Source organism: Morone saxatilis, unplaced genomic scaffold, assembly GCF_004916995.1.
Source record: "Morone saxatilis isolate NCDOM2014 unplaced genomic scaffold, NCSU_SB_2.0 Contig5, whole genome shotgun sequence".
In the NCBI taxonomy this organism is placed as follows: Eukaryota; Metazoa; Chordata; class Actinopteri; family Moronidae; genus Morone; species Morone saxatilis.
The window spans coordinates 14,858,107-14,882,331 of record NW_023340095.1 but is presented as its reverse complement, the minus strand read 5'-3'; the positions used below and the strand labels follow the sequence as shown (position 1 = coordinate 14,882,331).

General features: G+C 41.9%; 1 protein-coding gene across 1 annotated transcript in view; it reads right to left on the bottom strand.

The window, feature by feature from the left end:
• Positions 1 to 447: 447 nt before the first annotated feature.
• The window catches only part of LOC118338873 (multidrug resistance-associated protein 4-like), a 35,771-nt gene continuing 11,993 nt past the window's right edge, over positions 448 to 24,225 (bottom strand). The window contains exons 21-32 of the mRNA XM_035676312.1: positions 21,300 to 21,379; positions 14,762 to 14,912; positions 13,862 to 13,981; positions 13,576 to 13,686; positions 13,352 to 13,452; positions 12,463 to 12,654; positions 8,801 to 8,956; positions 5,744 to 5,833; positions 5,112 to 5,284; positions 4,383 to 4,488; positions 2,861 to 2,995; positions 448 to 1,479 (exon numbers count right to left, since the gene is read on the bottom strand). Coding sequence (XP_035532205.1) covers positions 1,402 to 1,479; positions 2,861 to 2,995; positions 4,383 to 4,488; positions 5,112 to 5,284; positions 5,744 to 5,833; positions 8,801 to 8,956; positions 12,463 to 12,654; positions 13,352 to 13,452; positions 13,576 to 13,686; positions 13,862 to 13,981; positions 14,762 to 14,912; positions 21,300 to 21,379 — 1,493 coding nt within the window. The 3' untranslated portion in view covers positions 448 to 1,401. The remainder of the gene's footprint in view (positions 1,480 to 2,860; positions 2,996 to 4,382; positions 4,489 to 5,111; positions 5,285 to 5,743; positions 5,834 to 8,800; positions 8,957 to 12,462; positions 12,655 to 13,351; positions 13,453 to 13,575; positions 13,687 to 13,861; positions 13,982 to 14,761; positions 14,913 to 21,299; positions 21,380 to 24,225) is intronic.

Here is a 24,225-nt window from a genome sequence, read left to right as displayed (position 1 = left end):
ATACTGGCTTTCATACCAAGCTAAGTGTTTACTGACAGCCATCTCTGAATGTGTAATCACTCTGCTCTTGTCTTGTATGAAGACGAATTAAACAGCTCTTTACTAATTGAGCTGGTGATGACAGAATTACATTTTAATTGGGACTTAATGGTCAAATTGCAACACCAACATGTTAGAATAATAACTATACCACTTTACCACCATGAAACTGAATTTGAAAATTACTTGACTCAACAAGATAATCACTAGGTTGTTTTCCTTAACCGCTTGCCAATTTGTAGCATCGTGGTCAAGACCGGTTGTAACCACTGACCCGAAGCAAACACACCATTCAGACATCTGAATATAGGATGAGTAACAGCAGAAGGAAATGTTTAGTGAGTCAGTGTAATATGAGACAAGACAATGCTTTAAACACAAAATGAAGACAGTACTGAAACATTGAAGCAACACTTTTATTATACGTCATTTAAATTTCATTTGGTGATCATTTGCATCACTTTTTTATAACTAAACAACTACAAAATGCAAACTCAGTTAAATTTTATCAAAATTAGTGTTATAACACAACAATATAGAAAACAGAGAGTCTAAATAAATACATAGCATTAAACAGTCTACTGAATGTCACATTAATACTAAGGTAAAAAGTGATATATTTGTAAAGCAACAACAGCCCATTTATCAAAATAGTAAAGAGAGAAAGTTGATATCACTGTGGAGAGAGATTTTCTGAGGCGATAAACTTACAACTTTTGTCCCACGTTTCTTAGTGCTAGTCATTATCATTACCAGTACATGACATGTTATATTTAAACTTTACTGTTCCTTTGCTGACAAGAGCTGAGGTAGACATAAAACCACTATTGTCAAAGTGCTGGAGGACTACTCAGTTAAAACAGTGCAATTACAAAAAAAAATCAATAGTCTGATTAAGGCACAATAATTGCTGAAAACATTGGTGTCTCCTCTCAGGTTCTCCTTGTCTTTTCAAGCATTTTCCAAATAATAAAAAGACCTGCGAGACAATGTTTACCGTGAAAGAATAATCTAAGCCACCAGTAATTTATTGCACCAGGATTAACACATCCAATACCTGCACTCTTTTGCAGGATTGAAGCTACCCAAGAGGCCAGTACACACATACATAAACATAGCAGGGTGTAATCAATAAAAAGCCATGCAGTAATATGCTGTCAATAAAGGCACATCCTGCTTCAGATACTTTCCTCTTTTCTGTTCCATACCAAAGGACTATGCCAATCAAAATGCAGCATATACTACACTCGGCCTGGGAGTCTAAAGACATTTTTTAATATACAGTAAGGAATCTAAGAACATCTGGTAAAGGATTTGGTCAGTGATGGCAAGCGCGAGGGCCACAGCCGACTCTCCAAACTGTCAAAGAGAGGTCTCAAAGATGACACGGATGTCCTTGGCACAGCGTACGTCTGCCACTCGCTTTTTGTTCATGTAAACCTGGAAGCGTATCAGGGAAGCAGTGTCAAGAAATACAAGTACACATTCCAATCTAAGCTATGATCTGTTAAGGTGTGATTTATGACAGATCCTGTCAGAGCTGGGTGAAGGGATTTGTCACCCGCTGAAGCATGCAAAAGTGGCTTATTTAAACTTATAAACAACTGTGAAATTCAAGGGAAAAATGTATAATCACACATATATAATCACGGGAATGATTTGTTTTATTTGAGCTACCTGTGTGTTTGGTTAAAGTGTCTACAGAATGCTTGATTTCTTAATACAAAGAGGCTCTGACAGACCAATGATTTCAATAACAGAAAGTTGAGTGAAAAAGAGGCAAAACAAGTGAAAACAGGTTGGCCTCAGCATGAGATATACTGTCTACCCTGGGATTCTCTTTCAACATGGACAAAGGAGCTAGAGGTTGATATCAGATTATTGAATGTATTTAAACCTTGACTGACAACTATAGAAACTTGACACACAACATGCGGACCATCTCAGTATTTAATAAGTGGTGCTAGACAGTTATGGATGCTGCAGTAATCTGATCTAAGGAGAGCACCCTACAATAAAGAAAAGAAAACGTAAGGGCTTGAACAATGTCACTACCAATCCGCTAGTGTGCAGGGAAAGACGATACCAAATAATACCACAGTGTGCTGAGTCTTTGAAATCAGTATTTTACTCATTTCACTCCTCTGGCTGAGGAGATACAGTTCCACTGATAAATTTGTGCGAGGGACAGAGAGAAAATGAAATGATGCCTACTTTTTCTTATTTCACAAAGACCTGTTTGAAGTTGCAATATGGTATCTGTAGTCCCAGACAGATGCACATAAAATGGAATTGAACAATGAATAGCTGGCTCTTATCTGTTCAGTGTCTGAAGGGGAAATACATCACAAATGAATTTTACAGGGAAGAAATATGGACATTCTCTATTACAGTAATCCCCATAGAAAGTTTATCCCAAATCGCGATGAAGTTAAACCCAATACTTCCAAATAGATATAGTGCAAAGAAAGCTGCTTTTCTAGAATCATCTCCAAAATGATCTCAAAATTACATTATGAGAAAAAAGATTATACGTAGAGTTTATTCGATAAAATCAGAGGATGTAAATCTACAAAGGGACAATTTCTCTCTTGAAATTAATGTTATGGTGTTGCAATGCTCCAAGTAGGCACTTTAAATTAAAATGGTAATCAAGTGTCTTTGCATTGTCAGGGTTATACACATCCTCTCTTGCTTAACTGTATTATTTTGGAGGTGAGCAATGAAGTCTGGAGTTAAAGGGAGAGTCTGGGATTAGTGTGCCACGGCTGGACTCTATTTAGCGACAGCGCCGTCCTGGCACAAAGGTGGGTGTGGTTACCTGTTTGGCTGTGTGCAGCAGTGAGGCGGCCTCAGCTCTGCCTGTCTGTTGCACCATCTGGTAAAAGAGCCCATCCTGGTTCTGGAGCAGCACATATGGCTGGTCATACTCCTGGATCCTGCCGGCAGCCAGAACCTGCAATCACACACACAATGCTGGGTGTGTGAGTGTGCGCCACCACCTGTATACTTTACTTGGGGGAAAACTGACATTTCAGCTGTTTCACTACTTAGTGATGCATGCAGACAGTGCAGGATGAATGGGGAAACAGTAGTTCTCTGCACATAGGAACCATCCATTTTATCTGAGTCATGCAGCAGCAAACACAGGTGCCTGTTTCTGCTCGACAGGGCCACGGACAATGAGTGTAGCCTGTTAGTAGTGTGAAAGTCTAGTACGCTGACTCTGACAGACTGAAGATCAGTGATTTATCCATGTATTTATCCCGGCATTTCAGTGGCTCAGGGGTGGTCCTCAAGTCAAATCCAACAATCACACCTTGAAGACACTCTAGAAAATTACCATCATTTCTGTGTCATCACATGCCGTATAAACCACACAAAGAATAGTGCCAATACAAGCAGTTTGGAAAAGACTACAATTATATCACAGACAAATTTTAACAAGCTCGATCCCCTTACAGCGGTAATGAGCAGTTTGTTATCGCTAAAACCCAGTTTCAGGGAGTGTTTAGTATGAAAGGGAGACTTCTGCAGCTGCTGTCATAATCGACAGTTTAGGAGTAAGATACTAGGAGATGGAGTTTGAATCTTGGAAAACATTTTGCGTCTAAATGTGGCGCAGCTTAGGATTTGGACATGGCAATTCAGGTGGGCCCCAATTTAGTTCTCCCGGTGTGCGAAACAATCTGGGGGCATTTAACACAAGTGTAGGTGTGAAACAGTCCCTGCTGTGCGATATTTGGCTTTTCTCAGCAACCCCTCAGTGACCGAGCAGCCACCAGGTCGTAGCCTGTCCTCCATAGACGCTTAACAAATGCTGCCACAAATGGCACTAATTGGCACCTCTGCAGGCAGTAGCAGGAAAGGGCCAAAGATCAAGTGGCACAAGCACAGGCTCAATGAGAGGGAATGCTGTGAGGGAGAAATCAGCCCAGCTGTTGCAAAATAGGGCAAGTGAATTAAAAATCTGCCAAGATTGTGTAGCAGGCCCCAAAAACAGGAAGGGGTGTTTGAAATCTCTGAATCTCGGGTATGTTTGATGCACAGCAGTGTGAGTGAATACGAGGCGCGTGTTTTTGCAGGCTATTTCACATTTTACCACAAATTCTTTACACAACAGGAGCTCAATTTATTAGAGTTGATAAGAAAGAACAAAAAAGGGTTCCTGAAGTTTGTGAACAAAACATAAGTATCAATAAACCCTAACCCTAACCCTATCAAAAAACCCTTTTTTCTGTCTGTTATCATAAATCGTTCCCAATAACTGATTACAGAAGGATAGTGGTCTTAAAAAGTGACTGAAGTGCAGGACAATGGAAATTTACTGTGTTCTTACTTACCAGTATTCTGTCACAGTCAATGATAGTGTTGAGCCTGTGAGCGATGGTGAGGACTGTGCACTCTTGAAACTTGTCCCGGATAGTCTGCTGGATGAGGCTGTCAGTTCTAAAGGAGCAGGGAACACAACACCTCAGCACAAAAAAACTCTCTTCCTATACACCCTTGGGCAGGGATTTTACTTAACAGAGAACAATGGCTCATCAGCAGGCAGGTATGTGCAGTAGTAGGCATGGCAGAAAATAATATATATCTTATTTTCACTTGTAATATCTTCTGATTTTATTCCACATTATCTTTTGTCATGATAAGGCCAGAGATATACTTGCTTTTAACTACGCGTTCATGCAAGTATATGTGCGGCCTAATAGTTAAAATTTTGGTGTTTTGTTTTTGATTATTCATTGGCTGTTTACTACAGTGAGCTGAATTGGTGTGCTCTAGTTAATCACACAATTTAACTTAATCTTACATACTCTGTTTACTACCAAGCAATGTCCATTATGGTTGATAAGTCTTTAATTTCTTTGTCATGATGGTTTTAGTCATGTTCTATTTATGTATTTGCCCTGTAGTACCACTGCATATCTGTAGTGGGACTATCCTTATCACAAAAAATACCCACCGAGTAGCACTAGTTTGCGGTAAAGAATCTACATGTGGAAATGACTGTTCAAGCACTAATGAAAAATCAATTTAGTAGACACTTGAAGACTCAAGTGTCCCCTGACCTCGGGTCCACATTGGCTGTGGCCTCATCAATGATGAGGATGCGGTTTTTCCGGAGGATGGCCCTTGCCAGACACACCAGCTGCCTCTGGCCCACGCTGAAGTTAGAGCCTGACTCAGTCAGCACCGTCTCCAGCTTATTGGGCAGGTCCTCCACCACGGCCTTCATCTGCACCTGCAGAGAAGGAGAGCAGAGCCCCAACCCTTCATTACTCCTGCATAAAGGCTTCCTGTGGGGATGTCGTTAAAGAGCTATCCAAACACACCCATTAACCGCCTGGCACAATGCAGGGCCAGGTCCACTGATGACCTTGGCCAGTGCTCTCTTGTGGCCAGCCTCTAGCTTTAATCCAGGCCACCAAACCCATTCAGAGGCAGGACCAGGAGCTGAAGCCCTTCACTGTGGGGGGAGCCTTCATCCTGGTTGGCCTGACTGCCCAAACACATCTCCCCCAGCACTTTCAATGGTTCCCAGTTACAAGCCGCACATTGAGCTGGGCCCCATGGCCCTAATGGGATTTCCCCCCATGACTTGTGGCGAGCAGGGAGGCTGAATGGCAGCATTGTACAGGGGGACAGAGGGATCCCCCCCTGGGCCGGCGAGGGGGAATCATTCAGAGCCACGCTGGAGTACCTCTTGGAGTGCATTCCACAGGTCCTCATCTGTGTGCTGCCTGAAAGGGTCCAGATTCTTCCTCACGGTGCCCGTGAAGAGAACTGGGTCCTGTGGATAGATGGATATAGAAAGAGAAGGCCGTAGCCAGTTAAGATAATAACAAGGGGGAAGATGTATGAAAGGGTTAAGACAAGCTTTATGGAGCGCCGCTAGGCAATGTTTGAAGGGAAGATGTTCACAAAGGGCTTGCTCCACTCAGGAGCTCCATTCAATGCTCTGGCCAACTATCCTTCAATAAGTTGATCTTTTTACTTAGAAAATCGGAGTTGTGTGAGGTTGTCTGAATATACAATATGACACAAAAAAAGTGCCATCTAGTCACTGTTACCACACAAATAATTTCATACAGCAGCTGTATTAGAAATTATAATCTCAAAATGTCTGTCAAAAGTAACAGCTTTACTCTGTCAAACACAGAAAAATCTGTCAAGATGGGTTATCGCATCAGTTGACTACCCTCATGAAAGGAGGGCCTCAGAAGTCAGACAGCTAGAATGTCCAAGATATATATTTATAGTGAGCCACACACCTGTATCAAGGTTCAGCCACACAGCCATCTTTAAGAGGGTAAATAAAGCTCTTTATTACAGTGCAGAGAAACAAGCCCTCTAGTCCACAGGCACTCTTCAAACAACACGCCACTCTGTTTGTGGTAAACCTGATAAACAGGAGCAAGCCGGCATCTCCTCGTGTCAAGTGAGATATTTATTCATAAATCCTACTCCAATTTTGAAGTGATTTACTGAACACTTAGTACTGAGGACTCTACCAGGCTGTCATAAAGAGACCGCTTTGCCTCTGCTCTAGATAAGGGGTTCATATGGCATCATTTCCCCATTGTTTTATCAGTGAACAAATACAGCTGCGCTTTCCTTGGAAAAGTAACACTGAATTTATGACATCTGAGAGGTTCTAATGACCATTTGAAAAAAAGCTTTAATGAGATGTTTGTGATCTGCCACGGCAATAGAGGTGACTCAGAGCAGCAATTAACTGTCTATAACAAGAACTTATAGACTTTCATTGTATCTGCATCACAATCAAGGTAATGTGATAACTCCAGTTTACTCAAGATAGGAATCTAACCTCAAATCAAGATAGGAAATGTTCACCTGGAAACTGTCAGATTAGACCAGGAGCAAGAGTAAAATACACAATGGGTCTAAAAGTGCCTGTGTTAAGGTTACAGAACTACTAGTCTGAACGTGACTCACTATCCACACCTTCATCTCTGCTCTCTTAAAGGTCAGCTTCAGAGCCAGTGCTGTGACAGCAACACAGAAAAAAAAATCCATCCTGCGTCCATGTGTGTAAGCACGACTATTTATACAGTGTACAAACACAGAGCACACAGCCCTCAAATACAAAATCATGTCTCAACAAACCTTCATGTAAGTCAGAAGACTCAGGCCTAACTGCTCAATTTCATCCAGAAAAATAAAGCTTTTCAGGACTTCATCCCTGCTACCTGTGCCTTAGAAAATGTTCCACCTCTTTACTTCCAATGAGCTTTTCCTTCTGTCACCAAAATACCACCTTGTCATTAAGCCAGCTGAAGTCCCAATTCAAACTAGTTTTGTGACACACTTTAATTGAGGATTCAATGTTAGGTCGGAAAAACTGCTTTCAAGCACAGCTTTCCATAGACCGATTATGTGCTCCACCAATTCTAAGCCCTCTGTTTGCCACAGAATTCATTTTTTTCAGAAGTCATTCCTGAGAATTCAATAGAAACTGAAATGGATCCTTTTTTAATGCCATATGCTAATAAAAGCTTATCATAATCAAATCTGTGGGTGGCAAATAATGAAAACTCCTCACTGGCAATGTATAGTATACATATCACTCTCAAAATTCCACATGAAAAGGTAAGGCAACCAGCAATTTATATCAAGATTTTTTTCCATGTGAAAGGCTGACTGAATATCACTTTATCTCTGACGTCTAGCAGGAGAATAAAAAGGCTTTCAGATGAATTTGTGTAAATCCAAGAGGCTTTTCGCTGTATAAGTTTGTAAAACTAAGAGCATGCTACAGAGAAACTCTACTCTTCTGAATATGGGTAAGACTTCATATCATGGAAATGCCATCCAGTATATGATACACATGGGCGTGCAGTTAAAGTTCTGACTTGTAACCTGCCACTTTGTGCAAGTCTCACCCTCTAGGAGAGACAGAAAGAGTAAACAAAATCACATCAAACACACATCACATCCATCTCAAACTAGTTTGGACTAGGAAGTAAAACTTTATCTGAAGTAGTAGCAATGCCAGAAACCTATCAAATCCACAGAAAAGCATTAATGAAACTGTTTTTGGGCATCTTGGCTGCACCCTAGAAATGTTTGAGACTTGGGCAAAGTGACGGTGTACAAGGGGACTCTGGCTGTGAGGATGGGGGAGACTTCTTCTAAGCAGCTTTCCCATGTTTGGGGGGTAGAGGACTAATCCTCTGTCAGGGATGGGGAACTGCTCTCTTCACAGTACAGGCCGTGGGAGTCTTCTCCCCTCCCTCCACTCTGCTGACACTCACCCGCAGGCTGGCATTTTCTTAATGCCGTATCAGTTTCAACAAGCGGAAATAAAGTTAAACTGTCTCAAGGCATCCGTTTGTCTCACTTTCAGAAATCCCCCGAGAGACGACTGTAATTCTCCTCACTTGTTTTAGCTTTTTAAAAGCCAGGCGTATAAAAAAGGGCCAAAGCATGAAGGTGTGTGTTTCCAGTGTTTATCTGACATTTGCGCTATTTCTCAATCATGAGGAATCAAAGAACCTTTCAGAAGCTGTCAAAGCAAAAGTCCAGCAGTTTTAGAGGACAACAACTGCAACATTAAAAGCAGCATAATATTATACCGAAACTTTAATTGCTGTACTTAAGTTCTAATACATGATGAAATCCAATATTTTTCTATTTTTATTAGCTAATTCCATTCAAATTTACCCATTTGTTACTTTATGCAGTTTCAAGGGCCAAAACATAACAGTTGAGACTGAGGGCAGTTTAATAAGGGCACCTGTGGGATGATGGACATTCTCTGGCGCAGGGAGTGCAGACCAATCTCAGAAGTCAGAAAACCATCAATCATTATTCTTCCCTCTGGTTCTGCTAGCCGGAACAAGGCAGAGATCAGGGAGCTTTTACCAGCGCCAGTGCGCCCAACGATGCCAACCTACAGTGGAGAGATGAGAACTATTTTTATTTCTGAAACATTCCACAAATTTAAAAATCACAAAATAGTATCATGTCACTGCAGCCATTTTGACATGAAATAGTAGGGTAAATATTAATACTAATTAAGGTTTGTTCCCTTCAGGTCACACAGAGGCAGGGCTCTGCTATTGTGCATGTTGGCTCACTGAAAAGGCTCTGCTATATTAAATGGAACAGGACCTTAATTAGTATCATTGGTAACACCTGTGTTTACCCTACTATTTAATGTCAAATGGCTATGAAATAGGTCTATTAATCTTAATAGTGTTCACTGTGTCGCTGAGGGAACATGTCGGCTAAGTACAATGTAAGGAAAACATACTATTCTACAACAAGCAGGTATAACAAATCACTTTTTTGACAGCACTCACATAACTTTGGCATATAATGGAGAAAATACTCACATGGCATCAGGTGAACACATCTTGATGCCATGCTGTGTGACGAACTGTTTCATTTTGTGTTGGACCTTTTGCATGTTTATGATTCAAGGCAGCTATATTTGTGTGCCCTATTGTATAAAAGTGCTCATTTCATAATCCAACAGTGTCTGTAGGATGGAAATTTGTACTTACTCTTTATTACTCTAATTCTATGATAACAGGGTGAGTCATTTAACAAGGCTATATAAACATAAAACCTTCCAGAGTTGTTAAATATGTGCATATACATTTTTTGCCGTCTGAGAAGCCTTTAAATTCCCAGATCTGTTCATCAAACTGGACCTTGTTCCTCAGACTGGATTGAATTTCTTGTCCCGCTGGTACTTGAAGCAACACACCCAAACTAACCCCCACCAATGCAGCCCATTGCACTGTTTCACTACCATGCTAGCAGCTCTGTGAGGTTTTCCACAGGTACAGCAGTGCTTTGAAGAATGCTAATGTCAGCCTGCTAACATGCTCACAATAACAACAGGATGATTTTTTAACCACCTCACTGCAAATGCAAATTTGCAAATCCTGCAACGTATATACACCGCTGTGTTAAACACATAGACCCAAAGAGGACTGACACAGAATATGACCAGTCTAGATCAAACTGCAGAGCATACTCCGTAACTACCCAAATGCAAGCTGGAACCAAATGGAAATGGTGTCAACGATGGCACCACGGGGCAAACCATTGCTCGTTCCAATGAACTGGGCTGCTGGTGCCACACACTGCTGCCTGCCAACACATAGGCTTGTTATATGCCATTACATAGCCAATGGGCAACCTTTTTGTTTAGCCAGGGGTTTATGAACAATACGACTTGCATAACAAAGAATCGCTGTGTGTGCTTCACAACATGCCAACACACACAGAGGGTGCAACAATGCCATTTTCTCTCATTTAAGGTGGAGGGTAAAAAAGGACCAGCATCAGTGATCCAGGATCTAAATAAACTCTACATATTATTAGACAGAGAGGGTGGGGTTACTGAAATAACTCAAGGTAAAAGAAAACGGTAAAGGAATATTAATTGGCAACAAACTGAAAGAGAGCTGTTCAGTGGGCTGAAATGGTACTACCATTATAAGGGCCCCCGGGAAACACAGGCAATTTTCCCATGAGGGACATAGGAACGCATCTCTGGATGCCTTTACCTGGTCCTTGTAGGAAACATTTCAGAAGAGGAAACAATCTTTCCCTAAACCCCCTCATGACCTCATGTGAAGAGGAGATGACAGTCGAATATGACAGACCTCTCTTCTCTGCAGCAAAGAGTGCAAAAGAGTGTGAAGGCATGCATTGAAAAGGCTACACCACAGTGCCAAAAGATCCTAGACAAATCTGTGCCTCTCAGGAGCCAGACATAGGCATTGCACACACGGTGGCAGGGGTGAGAAAGTTTAGATGTTTATCATGGCCAAAGATTTTCACACTTTGAATGTTTTCAATGAGGAAGTAGGAGAAAGCATTGTTGCAACCACTGACTCACAGATGGAGCCGTTGAGCTACACAATAGGTCATCCCTTTTGGGCTGAGGTCACCTCGCTCTGTGCTACTCCAAAAAATATTACTTTTATTCTGTGGACTACATGTTTTCAGTCTTTTATGGTTTTTTTTTCTTCTGGCTGTAAAGCTCTTTGTATATTTGTTTTGAAAGGTGCTATTCTGCTTTGACAAGTCAAAAGGTCAGCCTTGAAAAGGATCTATTATGAGAGTTCACAATCTCACTATTTTTTTAAAGCACAAGTTCAGGGCATACTTAAAAGTCCTCATGCCTAAATATCAAAGTTGCTCCTTTTTGATGTAAGTTCAGGGCACACTTGCGACAAGTCTTTGTGCCTAAACAACAGAGTGGGTCCTTTTGTTGGCCCCATCCAAAACAATCTATCTGTGAAGTTCAATAATTACCATGTGTTTTCTTAGTTAAGTTATGGTCAAATCTAACCAATAGCACCTACCTGGTTAAGGTTATGGGAAAAGGAAAAACCAATAAATATTACTGACTACCTCAAGTCACACTACTTCCTGAATGTAAACAAAGGTCATTTTAAGCTATTTGAACAATTCACCAATAAGGGTTGTTTTTCTCAATATAACAGTTTCATAATGCATTTGAAACAGTGTTCAGCATGGATCAGTCCCATATTCCTTGGCTTTTCATCAATCTGTATAAAAAGAAGCGTATCACATGTTTTTTTTCCTATTTCAGATAACCAACACTTGAGAATGTCAAAGTTCATTTCAGAAATCATATTGTGCAGTTATAGTTTATCTATAGCATGTAATGTAAAAGCGGGAGCTGTGCATCATTGATCTTGATTTTCTAAGTCTTGGAGATAAGGAATATGCCCTTACAAAGCTATTTCTCTCTAAACAATGGAAGGTTAACTGCGGTGTTGTAGTGAGTTGTGTTTTTTTATATGTACAGTATACGACTAGTAAGGGCCAGAGTGAATAGATCTTGTACTGTAGGTGGTAGGTGCAGGTTTCCTTGTGAAAGGCTGTCAGGGGAACTGTCAGAATACACAAAGCCTTTCACCCCCATGGCATGTGGCAGAGATCCTTCCCATGGGCTGTCAGAGCCAGGGCCTCTACACTTATCAACCCATCCATTGTGAAATCAGCCGCCCTGGCCAACCATAGCCATGCAAAATACACCCCCTGCATTAAACACAATTTCAATCATCCTCAACCATCTCCCTCTGCTTCCCTCTCCCTCCCTTCCCTCGCCCCTCTCCCTCGGCCTCTCCTCTCTCTTATAGTGAATAAACAGTTGTCACCGTCAGGTAGCTCAAAATGCAAATTGGGAACAAATGGATCCACTTGAACAGTCTTAATTACATGATATGTATTCCATGAATCACAAATGGTATAGTCCCGAAGATTCAGCAGCACAATATGGTGTCCCTTTAATAATTGATTTGAAAATAATGCCACATAAAAAAGAATCACATCACACCTTCTACGCTAGCTGCATATCAACCTGGTGCACACCAGTAACCATGCACAGGTGGGAATAAAGACAAGAACCTTTTCTCTGGATGTGAAGACAAGTGTCAGGTTCTTTAGGACCAAAGGCTCACTGGCACTGTAAGAGAAGTTGACTCTGTCAAAGGTGATGGAGCCTGTCTTGGGCCAATCATGTGGAGGCTGTTTGTCCGTCTCCCAGGGTGCTTCACTCTCCAGCTCTGCATACTCAACCACTCTTTCCACTGATGTCATCTACAAAAAACAAGGCAAATTTTTTCATAGATCATGTAGAGGTTTAATATATTAATGTTGTGAAGACGGACATTATATTTATACATTTTGTTTATTTGATCACTTAAAGCACAACTGACCCTTCCTGGGACCAGCCCACTGTACTGTACTTAGATATGCATGTGCTAGGCTTGTCAATGTTGAAAAGACCACCAAATTTTTTAAAATGGTTAAAAGATAAAAGCATCATATATATTTATCACATCTTAAGTTAGCTAATGTTAACAAAATGCTAGTTAGCTAGTGTTCTGTTAACATTAGCTATAAGATGGATGGAACAATTATTTTTGATTCATTAGCTAGCGTTCTGCTCTGTAGCAAAACGGTAGCTTACTAGCGAGCTAGCTAAGGATTTATATAGATTACAAAATCGAAATAGCAGAGGCCAAGATATGCTGACTTTTAGTTTCTAGAATTTACATTTTAAATTTTTAAACCTGTTTTCACAGGTTATGTAGTACTCCCTGTGAGTAAAATTGACTTCATGTTTAAAATCTGTGGAGTGCCCCTTTAATCAGCCTACATTTCTCTTGGGGATCCAGTCCTGAAGCACTCTTTGGAATTGACTGAAATTGATTAAAATTTTAAGAGAATAAATTATGAATGGGTTTAATGATATCCAAACTGTAGTTAAATGTTCAAATGCAAATGTTCTCACCATGTTCTCGATCTCTGCACTCTGTCTGACGCCCCACTGGAACATGCCTGTAAGTGTCACAGCATACGATAGAGCCAAACCCACCGCACCTGGTTCCAGTCCTGGGATGTCAGGAAAAAAGTAAACATACAGTCAGGCATTCCTGAATTTATCATGATGGTTTCACTTAGAGTATCTCACATGTCAATTATGTGTCACTTGTTTTATCCAAAACCATACAGTACCATCCCTGAGGTAAAGACAGCCAAAAGCAGTAATGGTGACAAAAACTGAGCAAATTCCATCAAGGCGCACAGCAAACCAGCGAGAAGTGGTCAGGAATAAGAACCAGGCCTCTGTTAGCAAACACACAGATTAGACAATACATATAATCTTTAGCACATGAATATTACTAATAATAAACATTTTAAAAAATTATATTGTATAGCTTTGAAAGGGTATGATAAAAAGTCAGTATCTTTAACTGAAATATAAAAAACATTATATATATTTATATGTTCTTATTCCCACCTGAGTGAAGATCTTGATATTCATCAAACAATTGTTGAAACCTCTGCTGAACCTTGAAGGCACGGATGGTGCTCAGGCCTTGGAGAGAGGAAGAAAGGTGGGAGAATACGGGACTCCGAGCTAAAAGAAATAAGATACAATATCTATTAACATTTGAACAAACAGGCACCTGCAAACTCAGCTCTTCATTCAACACTTCAATGGTGTTTTACAATCCAAACGCATTTTCTTTTTCTATACTAAGGTCAGTTCTAAAAGGTTCTAACCAAGATTTTTAACCATGAACGTGGTCTCAGAACATATTTTCTCTCATGTATCATACTTTTGAAACTGACTCTTTATATGTTACAATGTACTGCATTTTTAAGTAAGTCAATATATTAACTTTCAGAAGGTGTAGACAAAGAAAATGTGACGTGGTAATCAGTAGTGGAATACTAATGTGTACTGCATCAACATTTAATACGCCCCTGATGCAAAACAGTTTTGATTTAGGGATAGGTTGCAATTGAGTGGCCCTTTGTTTCTTTTTGTTAGGCTTACAAAACCAAAGACAAAACCTAAATGTTTCCTCTGAGCTTTTTAATAGAACTTTTGTTCTTTAAGATGATGGAACCTGTTGGCCAATGTGCATTTGGGCTCTCAGCCCAGAATAAAATAGATGAACTAAAGCCTGCAATGGCCTAGTCATGCCCACTTGGCATTTTTCCCATTATATGTGATGTCATGAACTCCAGTCTCTAGAGGAAACTGCGTGTGGCCGAGCTATAGGCCACCGCCACCTTTAGCCTTTATGCTAATGACCATGGCTTTCTTCAATGGTCTATTAGCATTCCTGTGGTCTGCTTTTGTCTCTTACCACAAATGGACATGCCCACCCCACCACCCCAAAAAAATTACTGGTAGACTCTAGGCGCTTGATGTCCCTGGAGGTCTGCAGGAAGTAGCATCGCAGAAACAGGAAGACAGCAAGAAGGGGAACAACGGGAATAAGGATCCAGGGGATGATGATGGCAGCTACTGCAATCACTCCAATGACTTGGAGGAATACCTGAGACAGAAGGAAAAATGTGAGCACAATATTAACCAAATAGCAACAGACTCCAAAGCCCCACTGCTGCTGTGTGGGCTACCACTGGGGCAGTGAGCCCTATTTCTTAAGGCTGAACAAGAGAAACTCTTTCTGTTCTGTTTGTGTGAGACCATCATGGACATACAGTAAGGTAACAGCAGGTTGTGGGACTGAGGTTATGTGATTCACAGTGTGAAAGGAAAACGATCACAGCGCTAATTCTCACTTAGTAGCAGGTGAGAATTTACCACTTGGCCACTGCAGCTCATATCCCTGGCTCTCTTGGGCTTTCCCTTCAACACTTCTGGCCTGTAAGCCTCCCTGGCAGAACAGCCAGCCAACAGGCATGGCCACAGTGACTGGCAGAGGGCTCTGGGAACCACACTGTGGGTGTCTGATACATCACACTGAAACCACACAGCCCTCAACAACACAGTGACTCATCACCCGTGTTAATGGCTCTGTGACACATCTAGACCAGGATACCAGAGCTGCATAAACAGGATTGGAGGCAATGAGTCTGACGACACAAAAGCACCCACACCTGCACTTTGTTTAGAAACTGAAGTAAGAATCTGATAAAGTATCATTAATATTAAAGATAAAATGCTTTTACCATATCCCACCTGTGGTGGTTATTATCTATTCTGCACTTAAGTACATTTTTTAAGGTACTTTTGCTTAAATTAATCTAAATACTTCTTCCATGACAGGATAGACAATACTAATAAAAGACTGTAAATGCACAGCCATATCTGAAAATAATTTAATACTACTAATAATAATAATACCTTTTCTGGCCAATTTTTGAAATAATTATTTGCAGAAAATATTTCAAGAATTGTACTTAGCTAGTACAATTCTGAGGTAATTACATGAGTATTTCCATTGTATACTTTACTTTACTACTTTACACTTGCAATTCAGAGGTAAAGATTGTACTTTTTTTAATCCACTACATTTATTTGACAGTTCTGGATTTCTGCTAGTTACTTTTCAGACAAAGAATTTTTATTAAAAAACAATATGGACGAGTTTCTAAAATGTAATACATTGCTTAAGATTACAGCAGTGGTTCCCAATCTTTCTGGTTTGAGACCCTTTACAAAAAAGCAGTTTAATTTAAATGAACCACTGTACTACGATACCTAACATTATATAAAGTAATAATATTACTATATTAAAAATAATATTTTCAGGAGTACTTTTACTTTTGGTACTTTGAGTACATTTTTCTGATTATACGTTTGTACTTTTTCTTAAATAGGATTTTGAATGCAGCACTTGTAATGCAGTGTGTTTACTGTGTAACATTGATACTTTTACATAAGTAAATGATCAGAATATTTCTTCCACCACTGAATATGTGAGAGACCATTTCTTCTGAACTGAAAGGTATACTGTGTTACATATTTCATATTCGATTGATAGATGATAAAATTGAAACCTTACACCCTGAAATTAGACACATCCCAAGAGATGAATCCTAAGACGTGGAGATTAGGATCATACTGTTACCTTCAATGGTCTCAGACTAGCCCAGAGAGATGAAAATTTAATTTAGCACCTTAATTACGGATGTTATCTGCCACTTAAGCACACATTTAAGCATGATCACTTTCAGTGTAGTTTTATGATGAAAAGCTACTCAATTCCATTTGCAGTTCTGATAAGAGGGTATTACTAGTCTAACCATTGCTGTAGTGGAGCCCACACAATCAAACAGTGAGTGGAAGCTACTGAGCACAACTGATCCCAAGAATTTCACAGTACATAAGTTTCAATCTTAGCCTTGATGGAAGGCTACCAGACTGCAAAGTGAGATGGTGGCACATGAGCCATTACTGCATGTTATCCAGCGTTCCCTAGAGGGGATCAAATATTAACTGAACAAATGTCTTATCATATATACTGTTTCTCTTTCACTCTCCCGCTGCTGATTGGTGACACAGTGACACTGCTCATTCATGTTTGCTGATTGGCTCATTTAAATTCTAATTGGGCCCATTTCAGTCAGGGGCCACGAAGGTCCGAGACAGGCTTATCTGACAGTGGGGTCATCTGAGGGGACAGAGGAGGAAGAGGAAGCATTAGATAGAAGTCTTGCCTCCTCCTGCTCCCCAGGGCCCGCCGTCGCCAAGGCCGCGTTTGATCGTGTGATCCATTTGCGTGGTCTGGCGCTTATCATGTCAGCATCGGGAACACCGTGGCCCCCACCCACACTACACACAGATGACTCCGATAAGTGATCCTACAAGCATACACCTCACCCCCTCAGACCACATACATATCTCCTATGAAACCACACAGGAACAGAAAACTCCCAAAGCCACATCCCGCTGCACATAAAAGTGGATAAAAGGATGAAAGGTTTTGTATACAAACAGTTTAAATAAAGAATTACCACTAATTGCTCTTTAGCAAGAAAAGAAAGCTACCGCACGCATGTGATTCAGCCATTCAAGCAAACTGGGCGCACTGCTGTGTCCAAAGACCATTGAGATCTCTGCTGACCCTAATTGCTTTATTTTCTCAATGATTCTATCAGCTCTTTGATGTCCAAATAAATGTAGAAAATTGAAGTTAATTGCTATATTTGTGTTCGGCAATGATAGCGACTGTTGTTCCGCAGCAGAAAATAAACACTTGCCTTTAATTAAACATCCCTCCGGACACAAGGAATCAGTACGCCTTTTACAACCCCCCTTTTCATCCTCCCTTTATTTACTGACAGTGTGCAATATTTGCCACTGGGAAAAAAAGTGCAAACAAAACAGGAAATGAGGGGAAAGCATGGCAAAGAAAATTCCTCAAAAGAAGTCTTCTGTCATCGCTGGAATTTTTTTTTTCACTCCACACTTTTCCATGACAGAGCTGCACAATAAGTTGCAAGGGTCAGTGGTACTGAAACAAAACAGGGCTGTTCCACTTGGGCTCTGGAACAATAGAAGTGACCCAATCCATTCTACTCTGTCTTTGGGCTTTATTTTAGCATTAAATGCCCAGATGCTGTGGCCTTTCTTTAGGAGAAATGACTGTGGACACCTCCTTCACATTTTCCTTTTCTGGGCCATTTTCACTTCATAAAGCTGCAGTCAATGTGTTTTGTGTGTGGTGAGGAGGGTCTGACACATACTGTGGTGGTCTCAGTCGCTGTCTACATTGGTGGCTCAAGTAGTCCTAGGATTAGGCCTTTGTGTGCTGTGAAAAGGTAAAAGAAGTCACTTATTTGGGCTCAGTCAAGCTGCTGATTTCCAACCCCATTTTGGAAATAAGAGAAAGGCTTTGAAATGCGGTCTCTCACTCTCTCTCTTTCTCTACCATAAATCACTTCGTGCCCAGCAAATTCATTCATTCAGTCATTGCTCCTTTTCTTTATTCTGCTTCCTCTTGAAAACAACACACACACACAAAAAAAACATTTTCAAATGTATACAAAAAACAGCAATTCACAAATACAAGTCCCTCACAGAAAGCACAGAACTCATTATCTTCATCGCATTGACATGAGGTGCGATTCAAGATTAGATTGGGACTTTGTTATGTAAGTTCCCAGGCCTGTATGTCTGAGTCAGAGCAGCTGAGGTGCTGGACCGCAGCATCATGAAAGACCACACATACACACACTGGAAGCTTTTGCTGGCCAGTGCTCGCCATCAAATGACCGTGTGTGGTATTGCTGAGTGCCCAGTCAAGCACACCCATGAGCACATTCATTAACAATGCTGTTTTCTTGTGTTTTGGTTTATCTCTAATCTAATTTGACAAATAAGTGAATAAAACAAGCAAATCTTTAGTCTTCTCGCCTTTCTTTTTTTTCACCTTGTGTAGGAAGATAATGGCGCTGTCATAAAACAATGCTCAAAGGGGATTTATGGCACAGCCTATATATTTCCACACAGGACTGTCTCCAGTGTTTCTCAGGATAACCTGTGTAACGCCTGGAGCCAGTGCATTCTTCACTTCTTCTGTCACCAGTGTGGTAAAGAAGCAGAGAAAGCCGGTGAAATCCCATCCTACAGCACTCACAGTTACGTCAGCAGTTCTCATATCCCACAAAGCCACTGAAAAGGCCTGACACACAATGTGCCACAATATACAGACTCACACAACGATCCACCCGCCAGTGTTTTTAGACAATAGCCATATTTTGCTCTGTTTTTGTGTGCGTCTTCAGTGCTGCTTGCTGGGTTTGTGTCTGCACACTGTACACATGCGCTCGCTCCTTTTCTCACGCGCACGCAAACTATTTTCTCTCTCTCCAGATGACTTTAGGGTTTACTGCTGTAATTCATGAGCCACTGTTTATTATTAATGTTTATACGCCATTAACATTGGTGAGACCGGGCTAACCTCCCCTTCAATGAAAGTAACTGTCAGCTGGTGTCTTAGCATACACATGCTGACAAACTGAATTTGCGTGGATGGTTATAAATGTGTATGGACCCCACAGTGGTGTGACTTGGTCAAGAGCCTTCACACAAAATCCTCCCCTGAAAGACCCCTATACTCACCCCCTATTGTCTTGCCCTCCTTCTCTGCACCCTCTCTGAAAATAGAGGCAACCCAGGATTTAAAGGTCAAGTCTACACAAAAGCTGACAGTCCCCAAAGCCTGAGGTGTTTTTAATTGACATTTCTGTCATTGTCTCCTGACCATAAAGAGGGAAGAGAAAGAGCCTATTTCCCAATACACTAAATTACTACTAAATGAGACCTGTGAAAAAAATAGGGCTCTGGGGTGTAACCAGGTTCCCCCAGCTTGAGGGAATCCCCTTGTTAGGTGGGTATGGGGGCAGTGCTGAGGGGCTGTGAAGTGCTTACTCCACCATAATGGGGGAGGCTCTGGTGCAAATCCCCGCACAGAAGCGGCCTCTCCCCATAGAGAGAGATAAACCAGTTAGGGCATTGTTTATGAAGTTTCACTTTATTCCCGCCTGACAACCATTTAAACAATGACTATGGGGAAATGTCCCTCTGCGAATGAGCAACAATAGTCAGGATCAGCAGCTTTTCTGCACAGCTAATACTGTGATAAAAAGAGTGAAAATCTTCCTTCCTGAAAGCATTAAAGAGTGCTCCATGAAAGACACCTGCAAACAAGAGCAGAAAGCAGCACAAACAAAAGTGTTTTGTCCAAAGGATGCCACCTTTGTCAGCTATCACAATCACTTCCCACTTTCTGCTGCAGCAAAAGACCGGCAGAAACATGTGCACATGATATATCCAGTCTTGTTTTGACTGTTTATTCCGATGAAATGATTATTCACTGCAATTCAGAAACATGGTTAAAAGACTATTGTGTCTCGAATTTCAACACAGGTAATGACTAATATGGTGGAGTGGACAAGTCACTCATGGAGTACAGTGAGGTCATATGTGCAACAAAGTCTGTTTTCTGTCGTGACCTAGTCTACTTTCACTGTTTTCAGTTGGACCTATGGGCCTTCTACAAAGTTATTATTTTACTCCAGCCATTATTCACCTTATTATCAAAATGAGGGAAACTATAGCAGACAAAAACCTTTTGTGCGTATGATCTTTTGTGCTTTCAGCATTTAAGATGGCTTTTGTCTACTGTGAGATGGGTATCTGCCACAAACATCACTCAGGCATTGTGGAGGGGGGATTCGTTTTCAGTGCGCCTTTGTTCTATTCTTTGGCCCTAACCAAAGAGCCACGCCTGCTCCTCTACCTCGAATTGTGCACCGAACATTCCCTTCTTTGTGGCACTAGGTGCATGAGCTGGCTCATCTCCGCAGGCTTTCGTGGGAGATGGCTGTCACGGTGGCAGGGTGGCATTTGGTAACCTAACCTGGTTATGCACCAGGGTGGCCGTTGGCTACCAGGCCTATAAGACTGTAGAGTGTTGGTAGAATTGCGATAAGTGGGGCAAGTCCCGCTCTGGATCTGTTCCAACTGACCTGTCCCCCTTCCCCCTCTACCACGCTTCCAGCTCCACTCCTGAAAAACACATCGTACGCCTGCTGCTCACACTTCTTCTCTTTGCCACTCAACACATCCTCCTTGTCAACCCCCTCCCCACTGTTTTCCTCCACATCGGACCCATCATCCTGTGGCCTTTATTTCCTCTTTGGTACCTTTTTCTCTCCCAATCACTTGCTTAGTCTCCATACACATTCTCTGAAGATGCCGCTTCTGTTGTGTCACAGTGAGGGAGCCACGCCCTCAGCCTATGTGCACACTTTTATTAAATCTGTGCAGGCGCTGGGCTGCGCTGGCGGGTAATCCTACAGTAATTGTTTCCAGATTAGGGGACCCGGACCACAAAGCAGGTTTAGCCAGGCATGAAATGGCCTTCCCATGCTGCAGCGCCAGCGACCAAACCTGCCGAGGTGAGACTCACCTGGATAAAGTCCACAAACGTCCATGGGAGCAGAGAGTCCAGGTAACCGATGTCCTTCGAAAACCTGTTGAGGATTCTTCCTGGGAAACAACACAGATTAGATGCCATGAGATTAGATGTATGTAAAATAGAATCACACGATTTATTTGTTATAAAGTGTATCATTAGTACAATCAGAATTAATATAGTAAAATTAGGTGTAATGAAATGTAATGAAATTTGCAGATCTAACTTTAAATTAGTTCAAAATAGTAGTTTGTTCGATATTCTTTATACATTAGCTACTCTGCACCCGTAAAGGCCAATATTTTGTTTGTTTCAATTTCCTTTAGTCTCACTAGACTATTGAGCAACTGTTACCAAAGTCCCCTCCAGTTTAATAGAAAAGAGCTTATACATTGAGTGTGATATCAGATGAAAAACACAGGCCTATCTAGATTAAACAATGAATCATTATTTGTCTAGCATTTCATAAAGACCGCCCTGCTCTTGGCTGAATACGTGAGGGAACCTTTTGTTTGGAAACAAAAGGGCAACAGAAGCTGCGTACCTGCCTTTATGTTCTGACTGGCAGTGTCAGTGACGTTAATTGAGTTGCCTCCAATCTGCTCAGGTGTTCATTATTTTGGCTGGTGCTCTGCAGGTGCTGTGGCAGCCCTTTATTGTGACTCTTTTAGTAACTTTGCTCCCCTATTCTGATCCCACAGCACATAAGATTACACTCCAGCTGCTTTCACACACTGTTTACTGCAGGGTCAGTGATAGCAAATCCCCACACTACATTACCTAAAGGCAGGCAAGACAGAAAGCCTTTCTCTATCTCTGTCCCTAAAGGAAGCCCTCAGACTCTCCGAGGCAGACAAAAAGGAACCAGAGCCGTGCCAGCATTGCCACTGCTAAAACTGGGCTCAAGTTAAAAGACAGGAACAAGCTGTGGATCTGTGTAGTCTATAGTGTATATTCCCTGTCAAAGCGCGTCCAAAATTGTGTCATAATGTTTCTTACTGTGCTTAAGCAACCCATTGTCTCTCACGGTGACACATCACTAAGCAAACAATAATATCTGTCTGAGGAGAATATAAATAAAGCAGCACTCACATATTTAGGGTACAACCCCTGATAAAGTGAAACTAACCGAACAAGCATGCAGATGAGTTTATCTAGCCTCACAGAATAGGCCATGAAACAGGGTGTGACTAGGTGCGGGACCGAGAGAGAGCAGCACGTTGGCAGAATGTGGCGGTATGGCACTCTAGAGGCGTGGCGGAGCCATGGCACCACTGACCTAAAAGTTGCCTCCCAGCCTCGCAGCCAGTCCTACGGAGGTGGGCCCTGTAATCACCTCTCTCCACGGCCGTAAGCAGCTTACAGCTTTATCCAAAATACCGCTCCTGCCTAAAAACATGCATGCAGACGAGGCCGGGCTCCCCATAACAGCCATTGCATAAACCCAGCCAGAGCATTATTCCCCGCAACAACCCAGCAATGCTCCAAATCAGCACTGATTCAAAGTCAAGTGGCGTAAGCATGTTGTACACTTGGAGGCAGACTAATCTTATTCACAGTGTGAGTGCCCCTTTAGCATACAGACATCCCGAGGGGAGGGTTCAAGCAAGGGGGTAAAGCTGCTACTATACTACTGTAGAATATTGCTGCTTTAGTCTGGGAATGGGGGGAGTACTTGTCAAACTGTGTTTGTGGAAGATCCAATAATATTTTATGTAATTTTACTGTCTAAGCCATAGATGACCTAAATCCATGCATATCTTACAAACAATGCCAATAAGAAAAGGATAGGTTTCTCCTGGTTACATCATACTATGGTTAGAGGGTGTTAGAGCAGGGAACATCAGTCAGCTATCAGCTGTTTGACAAGCGGCTCAGTTAACAGAGAGTTTCATAGGGGATGAAGTAAAAACCCTTCTCCATCCTGCGCAGACTATAGAGGGGATACATTACAGTGATGCAGTTACACAAAGACATTCACTGCATGGAAATGCCTATGAGGTAAGATCGGCATGGGACAATGGCTTCAATCACTATGGGTGGTTGTCAACAATATCACCTATTGTGTACAGAGGGGTATAGACGTTTCAGGATATCAGCAGCATTAGTATCAAACAATTTCTCATGGTTTAAGACTCCAGGGGTGATTTGCACCACTTTTTCAGGCTCAGGAAATATCAAGCCCTCCCAACTAAGGTGGCCCCTTAGGTGGAGATATTAGGTGAGCAGGGCCCCGAATCACACTTAAAGAAGTGGAACAGTGGGGTCCGGCTAGAGCAGGGCGTGTGGCAAATCGCTGTTCCCTGTAAACATCAAGATAAGGGGACGACTCAGAGCCGCTCCATGTGTGGGCCCCAGTGCAGTTGGAGGGGCCTTTCAGTGAGGCATGTGCGATAATGAAGGAATACCGGGGAGGGGGCTGCCAAGGCTGGAGGTGGCACAGCTCACCTGCACTTCCATGAAGGGCCTAGGGGCCTGGGGCAGCCTCCCACCGCTGGCGCCTTGCTGCCAATACTAATACATTCTAAATCCATTCTCTTCGCTCACACCGCCAGGCTCCTGCAATCTCCTCTCCTTCCCTTTCATGCAATTAAATAGTGGAAGTGGCGAGCGAGGGGGAGCCCTATCAGCCATACTGCACACACACACACGGCTCCATCTCCACATTCAATTTACACACCTCGATATCATCATCCTCTCTGCAGTACTTCCTCCACTTCGCTCTTAACACTCTTGCATCCCAGACCTGAAATACAGACATTAAAAACATTGCCTCTGTAGACACAATTAGAATCTCACATCACTCGCTACAGAAGATCTAATGTTCCCTGCGTCAACAGCAACTGAGTGACACCTAGCACTGAGATGGCCCACTATGCCGATGTGAAAGGGGGACGGTAGAAGTGTGTGTGTGTGTGTG